The sequence below is a fragment of the Nuphar pumila genome, chromosome 5, assembly GCF_984573655.1.
Source record: "Nuphar pumila chromosome 5, dmNupPumi1.hap1.1, whole genome shotgun sequence".
Classification (NCBI taxonomy): domain Eukaryota; kingdom Viridiplantae; phylum Streptophyta; class Magnoliopsida; order Nymphaeales; family Nymphaeaceae; genus Nuphar; species Nuphar pumila.
Window position 1 is genome coordinate 42,629,633 of NC_143253.1, and position 23,725 is coordinate 42,653,357.

The window sequence follows — 23,725 nt, forward strand, 5'->3', positions numbered from 1 at the left end:
CCGGTGACTCGGATGTTATAGTGGAAAGCTCAAGTGGTTTGCTTGGGGACTGGATGTAGGTCTGGGTACTGACCGAACCAGTATAAATTCTGTGTTTTATGTGTTGTGCCTTATTGCCTGATTATTTTATTTTATCGATCTTTATCGTATTTCACTATTCACCCCCCCTCTAGTGGAATTTCATTTGGTATCAGAGCAGGTTTGCTGGTTTCGACATAACAAGTCTTCCAGCACAGATGGCATCTACCTCTTATGCTCGTGATATTGAAGGTCAACACGCATCTCGTCCTCCTTTCTTCAATGGCTCCAACTATGGATATTGGAAGTGCAGAATGGTTATCTTTCTCAAATCCATAGACTTTGCTGTATGGAAAATTGTTGAGCATCCATACACATCTCCATCCGCATACTATAACTTATGGTCTGATGAAGAAAAGAAAATGGCAAACCTAAATGCAAAGGCTATGAATGCCTTATATTGTGCCATTGATCAGAATGAATTCAACAGAATATCTATATATGAATCTGCATATGACATTTGGCATTCTTAGGAGGTTATTCATGAAGGAACCAACAAAGTAAAAGAATCAAAAATCTCATCTCTTGTTAGAAAATATGAGTTGTTCAAAATGAACAAAGATGAACCCATCACAGAGATGTTCACCAGATTCACCAACATCACCAACGATCTGAAATCTCTGGGTGTAACATATTCCCAGACAGAAAAGGTGAAGAAAATCTTGAGATCTCTCACAACTGATTGGGAGAAAAAGACTACAGCTATTGAAGAAGCTCAAGATTTATCTAAGCTTACTTTGGACGACTTAATAGGCAATCTTATGGCCTATGAAGTCCACATGAAAGAAAGAAGGGAAGAAGAGCAACCAGTAAAGAAAACTCTAGCTTTCTCAGCTCTATCTGAGAATGAAGACTCAGATAAAGAATCTGAAATTGCGCTACTTACCAGAAAATTCCAGCGCTTCATGAGAAGGAACCGGCTTCCAAACAGGCACAAGGATAGAAAAGATCCTAAAGAAGATCCCATGTGCTATCAATGTAATAAGCCAGGCCACTTGAGACGTGACTGTCCCCTTCTCAAAAGAAAATCCAAGACTGAGGAACCAAAGAAGAGGTTCTTCAAGAAAAAGGCTCTGCACGCTCAATGCGATGATTCAGAACCATCCACCAGTGAAGAGTCAAGTGATGATGAAGCCGAAACTGCAAACATGTGCTTCATGGCAAACGAAAGCTCTGTAAGTGAAATTTCTGATTTTTCCTTTGAAGAACTTCTAGATGCTTTTCAAGAATTATTTGAAGAATCTAGAAAATTGAGTTTCAAAAATAAAGCCTTAAAATCTGAAAATCTAGAGCTTTCTCAGAAAAATGAAAAACTCAGTAGTAAAAACTCTGAGTTGAAAAAGAAGAACTTAATGCTTATGTCTGAAATCTCTTCTACTAGCTCCAAAACTAAAAATCTGCAAGTAGAAATTTCAGAACTAAAAAGTAAAACTGAGAACCTCATGAAAACGGTTTTCAAGTTTACTAAAGGTAAAGAGAACTTGGATAAACTCTTATCCTCTCAGAAAGTCTCTTTCTACAAGAATGGTATTGACTATTCTCATTTCAACAAACCTTCTTGTATCAATCGAAAGACCTCGTTTGTGAAAGGTTCATCTGAACCAAATAAGGAGTATTATAATGATAATTTTTTTAACTCCTCTAAAGATATAGACAAACCCAAATCCAAATGGATATGGGTTCCAAAGTCTAACAAAAAAGGACCCGATCGGGTACCAAAAAAGAGATTTACTTAATGTTTTGCAGGCTCCAAAGAAGAAGAACAGATGGATACTAGATAGTGGATGTTCAAAGCACATGACAGGACATCCAGACCTTTTTGCTGTTCTTCATCATAAAGAAGGAGGAACCGTCACCTTTGGAGATAACAACAAAGGTTTGATAATTGGTATTGGTAATATTGGTAACATAGATAAACCTCTTATTAAAGACGTTCTCCTTATTAAAGGCTTAAAACATAACCTACTAAGTATCAGTCAAATGTGTGACACAGGTTATAATGTTAACTTTAATCATGATGCATGCCTCATAACTGACACAAATGAAAACATCATCTTAAAAGGTATAAGAAAGAATAACATATATGAACTATACCTAGAAAACATCACAAAACATTGCCTCATAGCTAATAATGACACTCAACATCTATGGCACATGAGAATGGGTCATGTCAATTCTAAATACATGTCTAAATTAGCTAAAGATAAGTTAGTACGTGGGTTACCCAAAATTTCTTTTAAAAAGGATTATTTTAGTGATGCATGTCAATTAGGAAAATTGTCAAAATCATCTTTCAAATCAAAAAATGTCATTTCAAGTAAAAGACCTTTAGAGCTTCTCCACCTGGATCTGTTTGGTCCTTCTAGGGTAGCTAGCCTTAATCATAACAGATATGCTTTTGTCATTGTAGATGACTACACAAGATTTACTTGGGTAATATTTTTGAAAAACAAAAGTGACACGTTTTGTCAATTTGAAATCTTATGTAAAAAGTTACAAAATGAAAAATCTTGTTCTATTGTTAAAATCCGTAGTGACCATGGAGGAGAATTTGAAAATAAACTTTTTGAAAATTTTTGTAACTTGCATGGTATTTCTCATAACTTTGCCTTTCCTAGAGCTGCACCTCAAAATGGTGTAGTAGAAAGAAAGAATAGTACCCTTCAGGAATCTGCCAGGACTATGCTCCAACACAATAATCTTGCTAAATCTTTTTGGGCAGAAGCTGTTAATACTGCATGCTACATAACAAATAGAGTTCTCATTAGACCCCTATTAAATAAAACTCTATATGAACTATTCTATGACAGAACTCCAAGAATAGACTATTTCAAAGTCTTTGGTTGTAAATGCTTTATCCTAAACACAAAAGATAGCCTAGATAAATTTGATGCTAAATCTATTGAAGGCATATTTTTAGGATATTCAAGTCATAGTAAAGCATACAGGGTTTTCAATAAGCATTCTAAGTCTATTGAAGAATCTATGCATGTTAGTTTCTGTGAATCTATTGATCAATCTGTTCATAAGCAAATTAACGATGATGATATTGAAAGTACAGATTTATTTTTAGATAACACAGCTAAGTCTAATGAAGATGATCATCAAAGAACATTTGTCGATATCAAAGATCATCCTCAAAAGCAGATTTTGGGAGACCTGTCAAAGGGGGTTCAAACTAGAGCTCAGCTAGAACGAATTGCAAATATGGCATTCATTTCTCAACTTGAACCAAAGAAGATTGATGAAGCCATCATCGATGAGTTCTGGATGCTAGCCATGACTGAAGAACTGAATCAATTCCAAAGGAATGAAGTTTGGGATCTTGTACCTAGACCAAAGGATCATCCAATCATTGGGACAAGATGGATCTTCAGAAACAAGCTAGACGAAACAGGTAATGTTATAAGAAACAAGGTCAGACTAGTAGCTCAAGGATACAACCAGGAGGAAGGTATTGATTTTGATGAAACATTTGCTCCTGTTGCTAGACTTGAATCTATTAGAATGTTTTTAGCATATGCAAGCTATATGGATTTCAAATTATATCAAATGGATGTTAAAAGTGCCTTTTTAAATGGTTTTATAAATGAAGAAGTTTATGTAAAACAACCTCCAGGATTTGAAAATGAACAATATCCAGATCATGTTTTTAAACTAAAACGTGATTTATATGGTCTAAAACAAGCACCTCGTGCTTGGTATGATAGACTTAAAACCTTTTTATTAAAAACTGGCTTTTCTGTAGGCAAAGCAGACTCGACATTATTTGTGAAAATAGTGAATAATCATACCCTAATTGTTCAAATATATGTAGACGATATCATCTTTGGATCTACTAACAACACTCTCTGTGAAGAATTTTCTAAGTCCATGCAGAAAGAATTCGAGATGAGTATGATGGGAGAACTCACCTACTTTCTTGGACTGCATATTATGCAAACCAAGGATGGAGTTTTCATCAATCAATCTAAGTATGCTCGTGAACTTCTGAAAAGGTTCAACATGAACTCAACTGCTTCAAAATCTACTCCTATAAGCACTACTACTGTTTTGGACAAAGATGAAGATGGTAAGTCTGTTGATACAAAGGTATACCGAGGTATGATAGGATCACTTCTCTATTTAACTGTTAGCCGTCCAGATATTATGTTCAGTGTTTGCTTGTGTGCTAGATTTCAGTCAAATCCAAAAGAATCACATCTTAAAGCTGTAAAAAGAATAATGAGATATTTAAAAGACACAGTTGATTTTGGATTATTCTATTCAAAATCCTCTACATTTGATCTAATCTCATACAGCGATGTTGACTTTGCTGGAAGTAAATCTGACAGAAAAAGCACAAGTGGAACATGTCATATGCTAGGGCACTCTCTAGTATCATGGTTCAGTAAGAAACAAAACTGTGTATCCTTATCAACTACTGAAGCCGAATACATTGCTGCTAGCCTAGCCTGTACACAAGTTATCTGGATGAAACAAACCTTAAAAGATTTTGGTCTAAATTTTGAAAATACCACTATTTTCTGTGATAATACTAGTGCTATAAACTTATCTAAGAATCCTATTTTACACTCACGAACTAAGCACATTCAAATAAGACACCACTTCTTAATAGAACAAGTCTTAAACAACATAATTAAACTCGAATTCATACCCACTAATCAACAGTTAGCAGACATATTCACTAAACCATTAAAACATGAAGACTTCACACGTATTAGAAGAGAACTAGGAATATGCAAACTAAATGACTTGTAAATTAATCACACTTATTAAGAGTATTGCTTTTGATAAAATCTTATTTTAAAAGTTTCTTATTATCGATTTTTTTTGTGTTTGTTTTACTATTCAAAGTCAAACTATGTTTTCATATTTTCGTATACTCACAATACTCATAAAAATTCGTTCATCATAACACATTCTTTATGTCTTTCAACATGTCATCTTTCAAGTACACTCTCATAATGTCTTCTTGTCCTATCTCCTTTTACACATATCCATAAGAACCATTTACTTTAAATAAAAAGTTATCATGACTTGGATCACCTCATTCATTTCATTACACCTTTTATATCTTTTGTCTTTTTGTGACAACCTCTCATACAAAAAGCTAGCCGACCTCCAAACATGACTCCTAATTATTATTCTTAATTATGAATCATTTATATTAAGTAAAAAGCTATCAGGACCTTTTATCAATATACTTCTCTAAAATCTTAAAACCTCTTATAAAATTTCAAAGTGATTGTTTTTTCACCTTTTAAGTGGTTATATTTCACGTAAAACGTTTACTATATCATCGGTTATTTCATAGCTTAAGTATAATCTATTATCATCCTTTCACATCATTTATGAAATAATATTTTAAACTCTCCTTTGTCGACAACTTGTCCTCTATTGTTTCTAGCACTACTAGTACCACCCTTTTTATTTTTTATTTTTATCTCATATGAAGTGACCTTCCATCTGTGACCATGACTCTCTCTCATTTTATATCTCTCTTAAATCGAGATTCATAAAAATCTTGTCTTCAAGCAAAACTTTATCTATTGGCTAATCTAACTCTACTTTATGTCATATCTAAATCAAGTGATTGTTGTCCTTTATAACCTTTCTCTCTTTTCTACACATCCGTATCATCTTTTTATGTCTATTCACTCTCCTTTCACGCTTATCAATATATATAAATTATCTCTCACCCATACCCTATGGGCCGTCCTATTCTAAAACTCTTCTTTCACGAATGAGGATACTTCCTCATAAAGTAAAAAGTTACTTGTTTTATTAGGTCATTATTTTTAAAATCATTCACTCCTTTTAGTTCAACATGACGCCCCATACTCTATTAATGGATTCTCTCACTAGTCGATAAACTCACCCATAGTAAAATCTATATTTTTCAAAACTATGTCCTTCTCACACCAATATGATACACTATCCTCCATCATTGATTTGATTTGTCAATCACAAGTCTCTTAACTTACTACTCACGGATTTCCTTATTTGACTAAATTCTAAAAATCACTCACTTCCAATGTCATTCAAAACCTATCAAAATTATTTTCATTCCTCTATTTAATGGATTGGTTCATCACACACCAATTCCACTCGTATCTATCTATCATCCTACAAACTATTACTCACTTCAAACTCGCCCTTCTTAGTCCGCTTTTTTTTTCCTTACAAACTCTTGCAATGGCCTCTTCCTCCTCCAACAATGTGATTACTGCAGCAGATCTAAGGTATCCAGATCTGCTTCACAATTACAACTTAATATGCTCTCGCCCCATTCATGAAGGTAAATTGGTTAACTTCGACGACTTCATGCTATTTGACTTAGACAACTATCTCCCTGAACTCAAACCTCTACTAGGATCTTCATCCCAAGCTGCCTACTATCCTGAACTAGTTCGACTATTCTATACAAACTTTTCCACTGATCATGAACAAACAACTATCACCACCAAAGTTCGCGGACAACTGATGATCTTTCGTTCTTCCTCACTAGGTAGAATTCTAAACCTACCTTCCACCGGGACAGACCTCAACACCATAGTACCAATCGAACGATCGATGCTTCGAAAAATTCTTCTTTGCACCAACTGCTACCAACTTCCCTGGCACATGAGGAATCTCCAACCTCATGCTCAATTACTTGCCCAGATTCTTCTCCACAACATCTATCCCAAGCTTCCCCGCAAGGGATTAGTTCCACGAAAAATCTCTCTTCTTATATATGCAATTTTTTTTTCTACTCCGATAAACTGGTCCTCCATTCTTTTCGACCTTTTTATTCGTTATCAAAAATTCAAGCCTCTTCTTTTCGGGTGTTTTATAACTCACATCCTAAAATACTTCAAAGTACCCTTCACAACGAAGTCATCCTCCGTCCCTCTCAGGTCCTCGATGCTACCACCTTCAATCTAAGGTCCCTGCACATGCCCGGCTCTGATGAAAACGATCCAACATCTACCTTGGATTACTTTTCTGCAATGATGGATATTGAGTGCTCTCAGGATCGTATCCTTCGCAATCAAGCCCTGTTGCAGCAGACTCGTCAAGCTCACCAGCAGAATCATGCCGACCGAACACATCAACCTCCTCCACCTTCGGGTTAAACTTTTTTTGTCTGTAATAACTCTTAATTACTTTTGGTCTGTAATAACTCTCTTACTCTGATCCCTACCTTTTTGTCTATGACAAAGGGGGAGAAAAACCTGTCTCCATTATTGGAGAAACATACTCGTATTCAACATTTTTCAATATTTTTATAAGTATTATTTCTATGCATAATGTCTTTTTGACAGGGGGAGCATATTTTGTCATCATCAAAAAGGGAGAGAATGTTGAGAAACTCTGTTTTGATGTCACATAATATGATACACTGTCTCATTTGATTCTATATAATATGATAATATGCCTTCTTGAAAAATGTTATATTATGACTGGATATGTTTTGCCATAAATCTAACGAGTATTTGATGCAAGGATATCTCACCCAAAAAGGATGGAGTCCTCCTGTTCAAGTACAACTATGGTGCAATCATACTCCTTGAAGAAAAGCTTGATGAGCCATGCATTACTAAAGAGCATCCAAAAAGTTCGGCTACCTCAAGATTGAAGATTGTATTTTCTTCTTTAGAGTCATATGTAACAGAACCTTCAGAAGCATGCATATTGCATAGTACATAACCATTCATAAAAGCCATATTTCATAAAAGTATACGATAGTTTCAAAAAGCTCCTTTTTGAAAACAAATCATTGTACCTTCTTACAACCCTTCATGAAAAAGGTATTTTGACATGACTTCAAAATATAATAATTGTACCTTATATCATATATAAGACAACTTGAAAAGTAATGTTTTTAAAGGAAGGAAAAAGACAAAACATGAAATCGGCTACACCAAGAAAAACAAATATAATACTAATTGAAAAGACTCTAGTTACCTTCTTTAAAGAAATGATTTCAAATATAGGAAAAAGACAAAACATGAAATCGGCTACACCAAGAAAAACAAATATAATAAAGTTTTTGAAATGACTCTAGTTACCTTTTTATAAACCCATAGAATGTCGACTTACTTGAAGTCATCATTCTCTTTGTACAAGCATTAAATACCTCCTGTAAAGAATCCTTGTTAAATATCCTTCTCAAGAATGTCGACCTTCTTGTAGTCCTCATTCTCTCTGAAGACTTTGAAAAACACAACATAAAGAAAACACTTGACATGACCATGTACAAATAAATATCTCAAAGCACTCATTGTACTTACACTCATTTAAAGTAAAGAAGTACTTATGTACCTCAAAATCATTAATTAGAATAAAGACAAAACTACAATCCAACGTTCAATGTACTATTGTAAGAAATAGACTTTTTACATAAAATATGTATTACCTAAAATATTACAATGACTAGTGTACCCCATACTTCACTGTTTATGGAAAAAGGCATTCTCGAATTTCTCTAAAGATGTTTTTTGAAAATGACATGACATTTCACATCTCAAAAAGGCTACAATTTCAAAAAACAACAACTACTTTTTCAAAAGCTATATAAACACACTCAAATAAACTATTCAACATGGAATGGAATAGACGTGTGAGCTTACAACGAGAAAAATTCTATTCATTATTTGAAAAGAGAGCCTTGAAAAAGAAAAGAAAGAAAAGAGAAAAAGTCAAGTCCAGCTCTTTGACAAAGAGTATCCTCTGAGTGACAAACAGAACATTCTGAGAATCCTTCATTCGTGCATTCATATCTTTCTGAAGGTTCTATAGGAAGTATTGTATCTTTCTGTTATTCACTGTTTTCCTTCTTTGTTGAAAGAAGTAGACCTCTGTGAAAGAGGGTGTTGCCCTTCTTTGTTGAGAGAAGAAGACCTCTGTGAAAGAGGGTGTTGTCCTTCTCTGTTGAGAGAAGAAGACCTCTGAGAAAGAGGGTGTTGTACTATTTATCCGGTGACTCGGATGTTATAGTGGAAAGCTCAAGTGGTTTGCTTGGGGACTGGATGTAGGTCTGGGTACTGACCGAACCAGTATAAATTCTGTGTTTTATGTGTTGTGCCTTATTGCCTGATTATTTTATTTTATCGATCTTTATCGTATTTCACTATTCACCCCCCCTCTAGTGGAATTTCATTATCATGTTGTGGTATATCATTATGATGTAAAATGCTATCACAAGTAGTATCATAAATAATTGCCTCTGATGACTCAAATCTAGGAGCTAAGTCAAATAGAAAAGAATAGTCAATGTCTTCCCTAGATGTGTGGATATCGAAACCATTTTGTTCTTCTATAAAGTTTACATTTCTCGACACATATAGTTTATTGTTTCGAATATCATAGCATCTATAGCCTTTTTTATTCTCACCATAGCCAATGAACACACATTCAAGAGCTTTAAGTGATAATTCAGCTTGTCTTTTACTAAGTACAAAACATTTGCATCCAAAGATTCTTAGTCTATTAAAATCTGGAGTAATTTTAAATAATTTTTCAAAAGGTGAAACATTTTTTAAAGAAGAAGAGGGCATACGATTTATAAGATATGTTGTGGTAAGAAGAGCTTCGGCCCAAAAGTTTTTAGGAACATTTTTAGACACAAGAAGAGTTCTAGTGGTTTCGATTAAATGTCTATGTTTTCTTTCCGCAAGACCATTTTGTTGCGGAGTTTTAGGACAAGATCGTTGGTGCAAAATTCCATTTGTTTTAAAATAATTTTGAAACTCTTTAGACATGTACTCACCTCCCGAGTCAGATCTAAATATGGCTATATTGTGTTGAAATTGATTTTGAACAAGGGCGTGAAATTCTTTAAAAGTATTGAAGATATCGGATTTATTCTTAATAATGTAAACCCATGTGTATCTAGTAAAGTCATCAATAAAAGAAACATAGTAAGTATAACCCCCTTTGGACATAACGGGTGTCGGTCCCCAAACATCGGAATGCACAAGTTCAAAAGGCCTCTTTGACACGAAATTACTATGTGAATATGGAAGTGAGTGAATTTTCCCAAAAATACAATCATTGCATGTAAATGTATTTGTATTACAAATTTTTTCCAAAAATGGAAAGAGGTACAACTTGAAAATACTAGGGTGTCCAAGTCTCTTATGCCAAGTCTCAATATCTTTAGATTGAACATGATTACAAAATGATTTGGATGGCAAAGACAAAAAATCCATATAATAAAGGTCCCCTCTTATATGGCCTTGCCCAATCCGCTTCCCGGACCGGAGATCCTGCACATAGCAATGGGTAGGTGAAAAAGAGACATTATACTCAAAATCGGTAATTTGCGAAACGAAAAAAAGATTTAGATTGAGTTTTGGAATAATCCGGATTTTGGGAACAAAAAATTCTTTGTTTTGGTCATAAGTTTTCTCAAGATTTCCAATGCCTTCAACATTCAAGGATGTTCCATCGGCGGTGGATACATATGATTTAAATTTATTGAGACTTGGTTTTGACAAAAGTGATGCATTTGGAGTCATATGGAAAGAGGCACCCGAGTCAAGAATCCAAGAAGTCATACCTGGAAAGGAGGAGATGGCAGCACCGGAAGTGGAAGGTGAAGATGATGATGTAGAGGAGTTCATCTTCTCTCTTTACCTCATCTTTAACTCTTGCAGGTTGATATTTCTGACAGTCTGCCTCAGGAATATGAAAGCAGAAGGTGGAGGAGCTTCACCAGCTTCACTCAGACAGGAGCATGCTATGATAGGAAGTGGTGTGCCTCCCGGGTATACTACGAAAATAATTTTGTATGAGTTATTACAAAATTCACTGCAGTATAGCCAGAACCAGGTAGCATCTAAAAGCAGTTCTTGAGTTGAGAAGTTCAAGAATATGAGAATACCTACCTTCGATGAAACTCCTAAAGGAGCGGCAGCAGAAAAGTAGATGATGCAAGCAGAGAAGACACTAAATGTGATACAGTGCCCCAAGGACAATAAAACATGGGTTGCAACATCTAATTTAGTCGGTAATGCAGAGTATTGGTGGTAATCCATCAGAGATGTCCTGGGTAATGGAGAATTTGTTCCCTAGACTACTTTCCGGAACAAGTTCTACCGACAGTTTTTCTCAAGAATCAAGATAATGAAAAAAGAAGAGTTTAGGAAGTTGAAACAAGGAAACATGAGTATGGCAACCTATACCACCAAGTTCAATTCATTATCCAAATTTGCAAAAGATTTTGTATCTACAGAGAAGCAAAAATGCAAGCTCTATGAGCGTAGACTAAAGCCCGAGATTTTAAGAATGATGGGACTATTGCAAATTCGAAAGTTCGTCAAATTGGTAGAGATGGCATCTCATTACGAGTTTTGGGATGCCCGAACAACAAAGCCTAAGACAGAGGAGACGCCAAAGCAAGTACACCAGGGATAATCAAGTTCATCGTCTTGTAATTCCTTCAAGAAAAAAAAACAATGACAGATTTCTGAAGGTGAAGGAAGGAAGTAATGGGGAAAACAACAATAAGCAGTAGAGGATGAAGCCTTAACAATAAAAAACAAAGAAACCCTAGTACTAAGGGCCACCTTTCAAGAGCAGTAACAATTGTAGGACTTGCGGCTTCAAGCATAAAGGTCATTGTGATGCAAAGAATATCAAGTGCTATAATTACGAACAAACTGGACACATCGTGAGGAAGTGCCCCCAGTCAGTACAAGGTGATAGAGCAAAACCCAAAGACAAACTAGTTGCTCCAGGCCGAGTTTATGTGGCGACTCTGCAAGAAGCTCTAGCTAGTGTGGATGTTGTGGAAGGTATACTTCTGATTTCTGGTGTTAGTGCTCATGTTCTTTTTGACTCGGGTGGAATACATATTTTTACTACCCCTACTTTTGTTGTACTATTACCTGTTTTACATATATCTCTAGACATAAACTATCAAGTAAATACACCAGTGGGAAAGATCATTTGTGTAGATAAGGTTACCAAAGAATGCATAGTACAAATCGAAGAACGTCTATTATCGATAGACCTCCTGATATTAGAATTTAAGAGAGTAGATGTTATCTTAGGCATGGATTAGTTATCTAACCATCATGAGATGATCAATTGTCAGAGAAAAAGTAGCAGTTCTCAACACCCCGAAACCCCAATATTCACCTTTCAGGGTGATAGAAAACTGGCAAAGCCCACAATTATTCCATGTCTTTAAGCCAACCATTACCTACAGAAGGGTTGTCTTGGGTATTTGGCTTATATGAAACAGAAGTTGGTGATAACCTTTCAGTTGCGGAGGTAGATATTGTGCGAGAATTTATGGATGGTTTTCCCAAAAAAATTTCAAGACTTCCATCAGATAGGAAAGTCGAGTTTCAGATCAACTTAGTTCTCGGCATGACACCCATCTTTATTGCACCATATAGGATGGGACCTGCATAACTTAAAGAATTCAAGGATCAATTGCAGGAGTTGTTGGATGTTAGATTTATCCGACTATCGGTGCTACCTTGGTGTGTATCTATCTTGTTTGTGAAAAAAAAGGTCATTGCGTATGTGCATCGACTATAGGAAATTGAATACAGTGACAGTAAAGAACAGATATCCACTACCGAGGATAGACGATTTATTCGACCAACTCTAAGGGTCTGCCTATTTTTCTAAGTTTGATCTATGCTCCGGGTATCACCAGTTGAAAATTCGGGAGGACGTGACCAAGACAACTTTTCGCTCAAGGTATGGGCATTATGAATTTCTGGCCATGCCCTTCGGTATGACGAATGCCCCAGCTACATTCATAGAATTAATGAATCGGGTGTTCAGACCATTTTTGGATAAATTTGTGGTAGTATTCGTGGATGATATTCTTATCTATTCCACCAATAAGAAACAGTATACAAAACACTTGAAAATAGTTTTGCAAATATTTAGAGAACATAAGCAATATCCTAAGTTCTCTAAATGTGTGTTCTAGTTAGATCAAGTCTCATTTTTTAGACATATCATCAGTAAAGAGAGAGTGATGGTGGACCCAGCAAAAGTGGAAGCAGTGACCAACTGGTCTACACCCAAGAATGCTACAAAAATTCATAGTTTCTTGGGTTTAGCTAGATATTATAGGCGATTTGTTGAAGGATTTTCAATATTAGCAGCCCCAATGACCAAGCTAACAAAGAAGGATTGCGAAGTTCGAGTGGAATGAGAAGTGTGAGTAAAGTTTTCAAGAAATCAAGAAGTGATTAACCACTGCACTAGTTTTAGTTCTACCTTCTGGCACTGACGGTTTTACCATTTATAGTGATGCATCGCATAAAGGATTGAGTTGTGTCCTGATGCAGCACGGTAGGGTTATAGCATATGCATCTCGACAATTAAAGGTGCACGAGATGAATTACACAACTCATGATTTAGAGTTAGCGGTGGTAGTGTTTGCCCTCAAAATTTGGTTACACTACTTATATGGAGAACAATTTGAGGTCTATACCAGAGTTACCAGAAGCGCGCCTAGGTAAGTGGGGAAGCACGGAACGTCGCACTTCCGAAACACGCAGGGAAGTGCCCTTTTTAAATGGGAAGCATGCTTCCCTTTTATGGAAAGCATGCTTCCCTTTAATGGGGGGAAGCGTGCTTCCCATCACACTTTCCCCTCGCTTCCCCTATTTTTTTAATTTTTTTATATTTTTTATTTTTATTTTTGTTTTTATTTTTTTCGCTTCCCCCTCGCTTCCTTCCTAGGTCGCTTTCAATTTGCTTCCTAGGTTGCTTCTGAGACGATTCCCGATTCGCTCCTAAGTGGTCCTATGCTTCTCGCTTCCTAAAATTTTGAAAGTACCTCTCTTCCCGCTTCCTGTATCGCTTCTCGCTCCTGCTTCCACAACTGGCAACCATGGTCTATACTGACTATTAAAGTTTAAAATATTTATTCTCCTAGAAGAAATTGAATATGAGGCAGAGGCGATGGCTTGAGCTACGTAAGGATTATGATTTTAAATTAAAGTATAATCCAGAGAAAGCCAACGTGGTGGCTGATACACTTAGTCAGAAAGCAGAGGCAACCACAAGAATATCTGTATCAAACCTACTTGTCAACATTATGGAGCAAAAAGTAGAAGTGCAATGTCTTTTAGGTCGATTGATGTTTGTCCAAATGACCTTAGGGTCTGAAATTTGGGAAAAAAATAAGGAAAAACAACTCTTAGATCAAGAATTAGAAGGAATCAGATCAGCAGTATCTAAAGGTGAAGTTCCAGATTTCAAAGTGGACGACCAAGGTATTCTGAGATTTTGAAATCGAGTATGTATTCCTAAGGATGAAGAACTTAGGAAATAACTTCTTGACAAGGCTCATCATTTTAGGTACTTCATTCACCCTGGTAGTACGAAGATGTGTAGGGACTTAAAGGACAACTTCTTGTGGAATGGAATAAAAAAGGATGTTGCTGATTTTGTCAGTAGATGCCTTATGTCAGCAAGTAAAGATCAAGCATCAGAGACCAGGCATACTCTTGCAACCGCTACCCATCCCTGTATAGAAGTGGGTGAATATAACAATGTATTTGTTACAGGATTTTCTAAGACCAAGGAAGGATTGAATGCAATCTGAGTGATTGACAATAGATTGACAAAGTTTGTGCATTTTCTTGCATGCAAGACAACGTGTTTCTTCGAGCAGTTGGCTCGTCTCTTTATTAGGGAGATAGTGAGATTGCACGAAGTTTCAGACTACATTATATCTGACAGAGATTCAAAATTTACCTCCAAATTTTGGCAAAGCTTTCAAGAAGCAATGGAGACTCAATTGAAGATAAGCACAACCTTTCACCCTCCGACAGATGAACAGTTGGAAAGGACCATCCAAACGCTGGAGGATATATTGTGAGCTTATGCATTAGAGTATCATGATTCTTGATATGAGATTCTATCATTAATAGAATTTGCTTATAACAATAGTTTTCAAGCCAGCATTGGTATGGCTACCTACGAAGCTTTATATGAGAGACGTTGTAGAATGCCTCTATGTTGGGACCAAGTAGGTGAAAGGAAGACCTTACGGCCTGAATTGGTTTGATAAATGGAAGAACATATCAAATTCATCTATGAAAAACTTTTAACAGCTTAGAGTCGTTAGAAAAGTTATGCAGATAAGAGGCGACATGAGTTGGAGTTCGAGCAAGGTGACCACGTTTTCTTGAAGATATTACCTTTTAAAGGGGTAATGAAGTTCAAAAAGAAAGGAAAATTAAGTCTAAGATATATTGTACCCTTTGAAATTTTATAAAAGATATGTTCTACAGCCTATCAATTGGCATTACCCACATCATTGTCCAAGATACACAATGTGTTTCATGTATCCATGTTAAGAAAGTACGTGTCAGATCCTTCACACATACTGAACACAGTCGAATCAATGTTGGATATCCATGAAGACTTAAGTATTAATGAAGAACCAACCAAGAATTTAGAATTCAAAGAGCATAAACTGAGAAAGAAGGTTATTCTGATGGTCATGGTAGGATGGCAGCATCACAGCAATAATAAAGTTATGTGAGAGAGTGAAGCAAACATTCATGCACAGTTTTTCCAGTTATTTTCAGGTAAGATTCAAAACGAATCTTCTTTTAAGAGGAGTGGAATTGTAACGCCGCCCAGGTAAGCTTAACCCCACCTGGGGCTCAGTTACAGAGAGAGGAGGGGCAGTTACCCCTCTCTCTCCCATGTATGGTAAGTGAAAAGAAAGAGAGGGAAAACACCCCTTAATGGAGGCAAGAAGGGATAGGGTGTTACCCTCTCTCTCTCTCACATTTGAAAAGTGGGAGGGAGAGAGGGGAAACACATCTCATAATCAAGGCAAGAGGGGGTGAGGGGTAATGTCCCTCAACCATGGCTATAAGAGCCATGGGTCCACTCTATTTTCCCCTATCGATTTTAGCAAAAAAGGAAGCGAGAGGGTATACACGCAAAGAGAATGAGAGGTTGAGACGGAGATAGAAGAGGAGGAGAAGGGAGGATGCAGGGAACGATGAAGATCGCCCATCACCGGCGAACCAGGTAAGTCACCTCCTCTCTTGTTCTCTTAAAAAAAAGAAGTGGGAACCGACAACTGTGTTATTGTCGGTGACCGCAGAGGTGCAGGGACAGGGAGGCGACTCTATCCCTGTCACCCAAAATGGCGAGGCACAGAGGGGTTCCCTCTGTCCTCACAACCGGCAACTAGCAAGTTTTCAATGGCAAAAAAAAAAAAAGAACAGCAGGGACAGGGGGTGAACCTTGCCTCCTGTCGCTCGCAGTGGGGAGGTGCAGAGGGGTTTGTCCCTCTGCCCTCACTACCAGCAACCTGCAATTTCAAAAAAAAAATGTCAGACTGACAGTCGATGGCGATCGGTTGTGCCTCCATGTTCATGGTGAACGATAGGGGAGAGGTGCCCTACAGCAGTCATCGACAACCGTGAGGTTGCCGAAGGCAACTACATAGCAGAGAAGGAGAGGAGATAGAGAGTCTACATCTCTATCTCAACCCCGAGTGATAGGCAGATTCGGTCTGCACGTAACGGCAGATCGAGTAGGGCAACTCAGACCGAGTTGGGTCAGCAGCTGACCAGGATGGCTCGGTCTGGACGTGCCCAGACCAAGTCAGAAAAAAAAATAATGATGATGACAAACTGACTCGGTCTGGACAGACCGCCTTGCAGCGAATTTGTTTCGACAGACCGTCTCGGTCTGAACAGACCAAAGTCGGGTTTGTTTCCTTTGGCAAACGGACTTTGTCTGAACAAATTATGTCAAGTTTGTTTTCTTTGGCAGATCGACTCGGTCTGGACAGACCGAGTGGGGTTTGTTTTCAGTGGACCGACTCAATCCAGATCGAGTTAGGCCAACTTTTGGGATAAATCGAGTCTGGTCTGACAGACCGACTCGGTCTAGACCCCAATATGATTCAAATATGGGTTTGGATCCAAACCCAGATCGGATCTCATGAACATAATGTGGATCCAAAACAAATTAGATCCAGTTGAGTTTAGTTCAAATCAAAGTCATTTTCATCTTTGATGCCACCCTTGTACCAAACTTATTACGAAAAAGTTTGGACCAATCGTACCGGATCCATGATTCAGTCAAGTTTATAATTGAAAACTTAAGTGATCTCTGTTAGAATAAGAGTGGATCTAAATCCGAAATTTAATCAAAAGAACCAGATAAATTAAATATGAGCTATGGTGAATGTGAATTAGGTGTGGTGTAAAGACAAAATGAATCTGAGAAAAATTACATGAACCTAGAGATGGTTGAAGAGTAAAAAGACCATTTTACCCTTGATTAGTAGATGAGACACATAACTTTCACCCTCGATATCATATTCAAGTGATTTTTTAATCTTTGGATTTTTCTCTTCGAGTAGGATCCATTAGCAACAAATATAATGATAAATTCTGAGAAAACATAATCAAAGTTTTGCATTAAAGCCTAGGGGAATTTTTATAGTTTTTTATAAAGATGAGACTGTAAGTTATGATACAGGATTTTTGATATATTTCATATCAAAACTTGTGAGAAGACTAAGGTTATTCCTTAGATTTGAAATTTAAGCATTCCAGGTAAGTGAACATCTACAAATTCCTCCTTAGTTAAATAAAATGCATACTAGTACTAGTTAGTTTAAGCATCATGCAATGTGATTTCATATGTTATAAGTGTGCTAGTTTTATCCTATTATGAATAGAACAACTATTTAGCATGCTTGAGAATCCATAATTTTAGTATTCAGTATGATGCTTAAATATGATTATACATATTACATGTTTCTTAATTTATAATATGATTTAAATTATAAATATATCCTATGTGAAGATAATCATAACATTACTGCATGTAAAATATTGTTAAAGGTTTATGTATGACTTTGATAAATGAGTATAAAGTTTAAGAGTTTCAGGATAGGATCTGTCATGAGAATGTTACACTTATGTCTTTGGAGGGGTATTGTAAGTGTCGTGACTTAATGAGTTGACTCTGTGGTGAGATGTTATCCTTAGATATATGACGTGTCTACATGTTAAAAGTAGTTAGTAAACATACATTGATGATTGTATAAGGTACTAACGTTAAGAAATGAAAGTTAAAAGAATAATGTGCATACGATAACAATACAGAGCATGATAAGGAACTCTAATAGGTGAGACATGGTCTAGGGCATTGTTTGGGGTGTGTACCTTATTGTATCTCAAGATTTACTCAGAAACTCCTAGGTGATCCTTAGGAGTTAAAAACATTGTCCACTTGACTTATGTAGGATGTAGCATGCACTACAAAACCTTGTGGGTAGGTATAGCCTCTCAAGCTCTTCGGCTAACTACCGACGAGCACTTTGTGGGTCGCAGCTTACAACCGACGAAAAGTTGCAGCACTTGTAAGTTTATAGTCTGGGCCGGTTTGCACTATGTTGTTGTAAGTGGTATATATGTTTGACCAATGTTGTAGTCTCTTAGTTGTCTACATGGGTGACTACACCCAAGGAGGCTATTTCTGGAATAGCCGATTAGAGTATAATGTGAATGTTTACTTTGAAAATTATGATAAAGATACATTAAATGAGGTAAAATCTATAAACAACCTATGTGCTTAATTAGCAAACTAAACTAAGATTAAAAGCTTAAAGCTCACTACAGTGGTAACGGTCGTGTCTAATTTATAAATGAGAACTTACTGAGTTATAGACCTACTCTTTCTTTTGGTTACAACTGTAAGTATAGGGAATGCTGCCAACAGAAGGAACTGATCATGGACTTTGACTTAGCTACCACTTATTATTTATTTTTTATTTTCTGTTCATTCAGCTTATATAATTGGACACTTGTATTTGGATGGTAATAGTTGTTACTGGTGAATGTATGAAGCTTTTATAAAAAAAAAATTGGCATGGTTTTTTGAGGTTATTTTGATAATTTTTCTCTGAGAATTAACGTCCATGAACTCGGGCTGGAGAAGCCCCGATTTGGGTCGTTACACGGAATGTGTGCAGCCATCGTTGTGCACTTGCTGCTTCAGTTGCTTCTAATCGTGTTGTGGCTCGCGAAGAGATCGTCGGTGACTCCCAAAGCCACGCGTGGCTGATGTTCGGCGGTGATCATGTAAGTTTCAATGGTAGGCGCAAAGTTGCCGAAGGAAAGAGTTTTTTCTCCTTTTTATTTTTTTCATTTTTTCCTTTCTTTTGCTGCCCCACACTCTGCCTGCTCCACCTAGATCATCCATCTCTGACTCTTGCAGCGACGATGCTGTTACAGGGGTCTCCTCTAGCCCTGACACCGGATGTGATGCTGCCCCAAGGGGGTTTCTTTTTTTTTTCTTCTTTGCCACCTCACGAGCAACATGAACCGCCAAACACGGTCGTTCCATGGACACGCCCTTCTCTCCCATCTATTGCTGATTCTCGCAGGCAGAACCACCGGTCGAGCTATGCGGTTCCTGGGTTTTTCGATGATGACTTTATCCATGCCCATTTTTTAGCGGTGATCTATTGATTTTCTGCACACACGGAACCGAGCTCTGATACAAATGGAATTTGGAACCGTGGTGTGCACCGTGTGTGAGAGAGGAGAACAAAGATTGAGGATGGTGATTAAAGGCTAGATTCAAGGGGTTCTTTCTCGTGTGTGAATGGGGTTTTTAATCTCATTCATAGAGTTTTAACGAGCCCACCCTTCTGCGGCTCTTTGGGTTATAATGTGAGACCGTGTGTTCACACTGGATCCTTTATCCAAATCCAACATAGAAAATGTAAAAAATAATGTGGGGGTCTTTTCTTAGCTTGTTAACAAGTCTTGGATTCAGATAGTAAATTTTTTCTTAATTACGATACTCATATATGCAACCCATCTTCGTTCAGAAAAAAAACAACAATGAATAACTCAATTGCAGAACTTCTTCTCCTTCTATTCCAAGTAAGCCTATCTCTACATTCATCTAATTTCTACGTTCTTCACTCGTATTCCAAAACCTAGTTTTTCTTCACCCTTGCCAAAACAGAAAAAAAGAACTAGAGCTCAAACACAACATCATCAACCAATTTGATCAAAGTCGACTCGGCAACTCGGGTGCCCGCGAGTCCTTCCCCCCCGAATTATCGAATACCATCTTCACCATTTTCGTTAACAAGCACAAAATTACAGAAAAAACACAGAAACCCACTTGAAATATCTAACCATTCAACAATTTTAAACAAACAATGAAAACTCCAATACATATAACAGAAAATCAATCCCCACAAATTAAACAAATAAAATCAATCAACAACCGGGGAACAGAACCGAACGGTTTTTACAGAAGCAAAGAAACAATAAGTTTCTTGAGATGCAGAGAGAATGGGATCAAAAGGAACAGAGGAGGAAAATTACCAATTGGGACCAATGGGTTCTTGACGGGCTTCTTGTGATCAAGAAGGTCCTCAAATTGGGTTACCTCAGATTCACTGGAAGCCATCTTCTTTTGCTTCTCGCCCTGCGCCGATCCTTCCCTGTACTCAAAGGAACGGTTGGACTAAAGTCCCACCACCACCCTTCTCCTTCTGACGCCCGCAGCATTCAAAGACCAAGCAACAGACTCAAGAAAGAAGATTCACCCGGACTCTTTCCTCTCTTTTTTTAAAGTTTTTCAGAAATAACCCATGGGCGCCATGGTTCGGGTATGTCTCGAACCGGATCCAATTATAAAACGGATCGGTTCCGGCCCTGATCCATATAAGTCCAAACAAGGTCACTCTGTGGGTTGCGATTTCCTGGTCGAGGCCCGGGTCCAGTCTGACCGGATCTGTTTTTTGTGGAATATTTGAGGGTGTGTTTGGAAATTTGGGTCGGTGGATTTAGGTGGAAACAGTTCGACCCAGGCTGTTTACGTTGAAACTCTCTCTCTCTCTCAATTAATTTGAATAGGAAAATGACAAAAGGGGGCCCAACTTTTAACTAAAATGATAAATCCAGAACCAACTTTTCTAAAATTCCAAAACCAGAGAAAGAGCCATTTGCTACCCTCGGATGCCATTTGAAAATCATTTTAAAAAAACAGTTTATTGAAAATCAATTTTGAAAGGCAAGTTTATTGGCTGCCAATAGAAGGAAATCATAGAAGGAAGAAAACTTGCAGCATTGGCTGAGTTCGGCAGAGATTTTTTTCAAGATGGTAAAGTTCGGCAGAGATTTTTTAGTGTTGATTGAATACAAGACACTTTTTTTGAACCTGTAAAATTTTGAGACTTTAAATAAATAAAGAATTCAGCTTTATCGATGAATTATAAATGTATTTATATTTTGTATTTACAAGTATTGGTATTATACACGTTCAATTACTCAGTTCTAGCTAACAAGGGTGAAATTAGTATTTTCAGAACTACTTCAGATAAGATATTATTAAATATTTAAATTATCATGCAAAATAATCGCTTTAGTGAGTCACAAACTCATCTAGTATCTTCGAGGTGTTTTGAACTTAACTATATGCATTATGATGGTTTTTGATAAAAAAAATTCAAAAAAGGTATTTTGGTCATAAAATAATTTATGAGAAATATTTTAATCAAATAAAGTATTATTTTTAGAAAATATCAAAAACCATGAACTATCTTCATTAGTATAATTATTTAGTGTTAATAAGATAAGAAAAATCAATTTTAGAAAAGGTTGTGGACTTTAAAATGGATTTAAACTCTATATGGGTTGGACCCAAATGGATCGACCCAAACTTAAAGTTTTAGGAATGTATGCTCGATTTTTCGTCAACAATTTTGGTTTGGCGTAGGCCAAGACCTGGGACCATGAGTTTGTTCTCTCAACTGTTGCATTGCAGTGTTGAATCACTCGAAAAAGAACCAGTTGAGTTATTGGAGGGTAAGTAAAGTCCATAGAATAATAAGTACTTCTATAGATGTTTATACCCTTCTTTTATACCAAATGAGTCTGAATAAACAAGATAAATAATGAATTAAATTTTTAGAATCATTGTTATTATATGCATAAACATATAAATCTGAACATGTAGAGACTACTAAGGTTTGTATATGTCATTGTATATGAATTTTCATATGTGAATGAAAATGACATGTTTATGGTCATATGATTGACCTGTTGATATAAGTCACGGACTTATTTGATGCACGTGAGGCGCTTGTGTGTGTGAGACATGCAAAAAAGGTCGAATCAGGGTATGTTCTTTATATATCTAAATGCAAAGATGCATTAAAGTTCTGAGAATGGACATGAGAATTGATCATTTAGATTAATGCATATCATAGTCATGAGTATGCTCTTTTAAAGAAAAAAGAATGTGAAAGTAAATTTTTATAGATTGTTATGTCTTATTGCACTTAAAATCATACGTGTATCAAGTACATTGAGATTGTTGAATGGGATTTTGACCTATTGCTCATATGCATTATTTTAGAAGCATATGATATGTTTATGAGGGACTCTGATGTCCTAAATTGTTTGCAAAGCATGTGTTTGTATTTTATACTAGACACAGTCAAATGGGATTTGGCTTATTATATTAATGCACATGTATATGAATTGCATATTATCAATCATTTATGTGAATACCTGTTATGGATGCAAATTATGCAATTATGAATGTCATGGAATGAATGATGACAAATGTGATTAAATGTTATATGCATGTTTGGATGTGGATTCCATTGACCTTCATTTTTTTTAAATGATGGAAATCACACTTTGATTGTACAATTACAAACTTGATATGTATTCTTTAAGTTTAGTTTTAGGTTTTCTACGGGCAAGTAGTTGATGCTCTACAACATTATAGATAACCTCGTGGATAATTCAAGTGAGGTACAAGTTGTTGTGCGGATGAATATTTCACTCTTCTTACCTATTACGATCCCTAGAGGATCCAAGAAGTTTGGTAGTTATAAACTTGTAACAATTTAACTATGTTATTTTTTTATCTTTACTTTTAAAGACTTGTAATATTTTAGATTAAGAATATTTATGAATTCTGTCTTTTTGTTAATGCAATGGTTGTGTGTATGGTTTTAAAATGTAAATCTTTACGTAACTCCTCATTTTTTCTACGTGTGGGAATCCTTAAAGTAATAACCTCAATCAAGTTGTGTTTATAGATGATTCTGTACTGAATCTGATACTGGGAGACTAATATACATTCGCGTTTGTGCTCAAGTGGGTCATAAAATATTTGGAATGATTGAAATGTGATCATAGATAAACTCATTGACATATTACTTTCGAGAATTATATAAAACTTTGTAACGAATAAAAAAGTTTTACATTTTTCTCAAAATTTTGAATTTGGAAAAGTTTTTAAAATGTTAGATTTTTTAGCAGATCTAATTAAAATATACATGGTAGCATACACATTAAAGAACTCATTACAACTGGCCCGTAACTAAAAACACATAAGTTTTTTTCTCTAATTCAAGCCCTCATAAGCCCAAAACGAAAAGGCTTACATGTTTCTAATTATGTTCAAATAATGCTTAAACAAGATGAGTACACATTACTTAAACTCAGTTCATGCCATACAAACTACCAATACTTCATATCTCACCAAAATATGCCTTTTAGAATCGATCAGAATAATGTATCTATAAAACAATATGAAAAAAGTCATGTTTTATACATATAATTCACATAAACATCTCAATCAGATCTTCTCACGT

At 36.3% G+C, this 23,725-nt stretch overlaps 1 protein-coding gene across 1 annotated transcript in view; it reads right to left on the reverse strand.

Annotated features, from left to right (window-relative positions):
• Positions 1-20,661, reverse strand: part of LOC149837455 (RING-H2 finger protein ATL48-like) — a 44,970-nt gene extending 24,309 nt beyond the window's left edge. Inside the window, exon 1 of the mRNA XM_090007384.1 lies at positions 20,436-20,661. Coding sequence (XP_089863510.1) covers positions 20,436-20,520 — 85 coding nt within the window. The 5' untranslated portion in view covers positions 20,521-20,661. The remainder of the gene's footprint in view (positions 1-20,435) is intronic.
• Between the last annotated feature and the right edge of the window lie 3,064 nt (positions 20,662-23,725).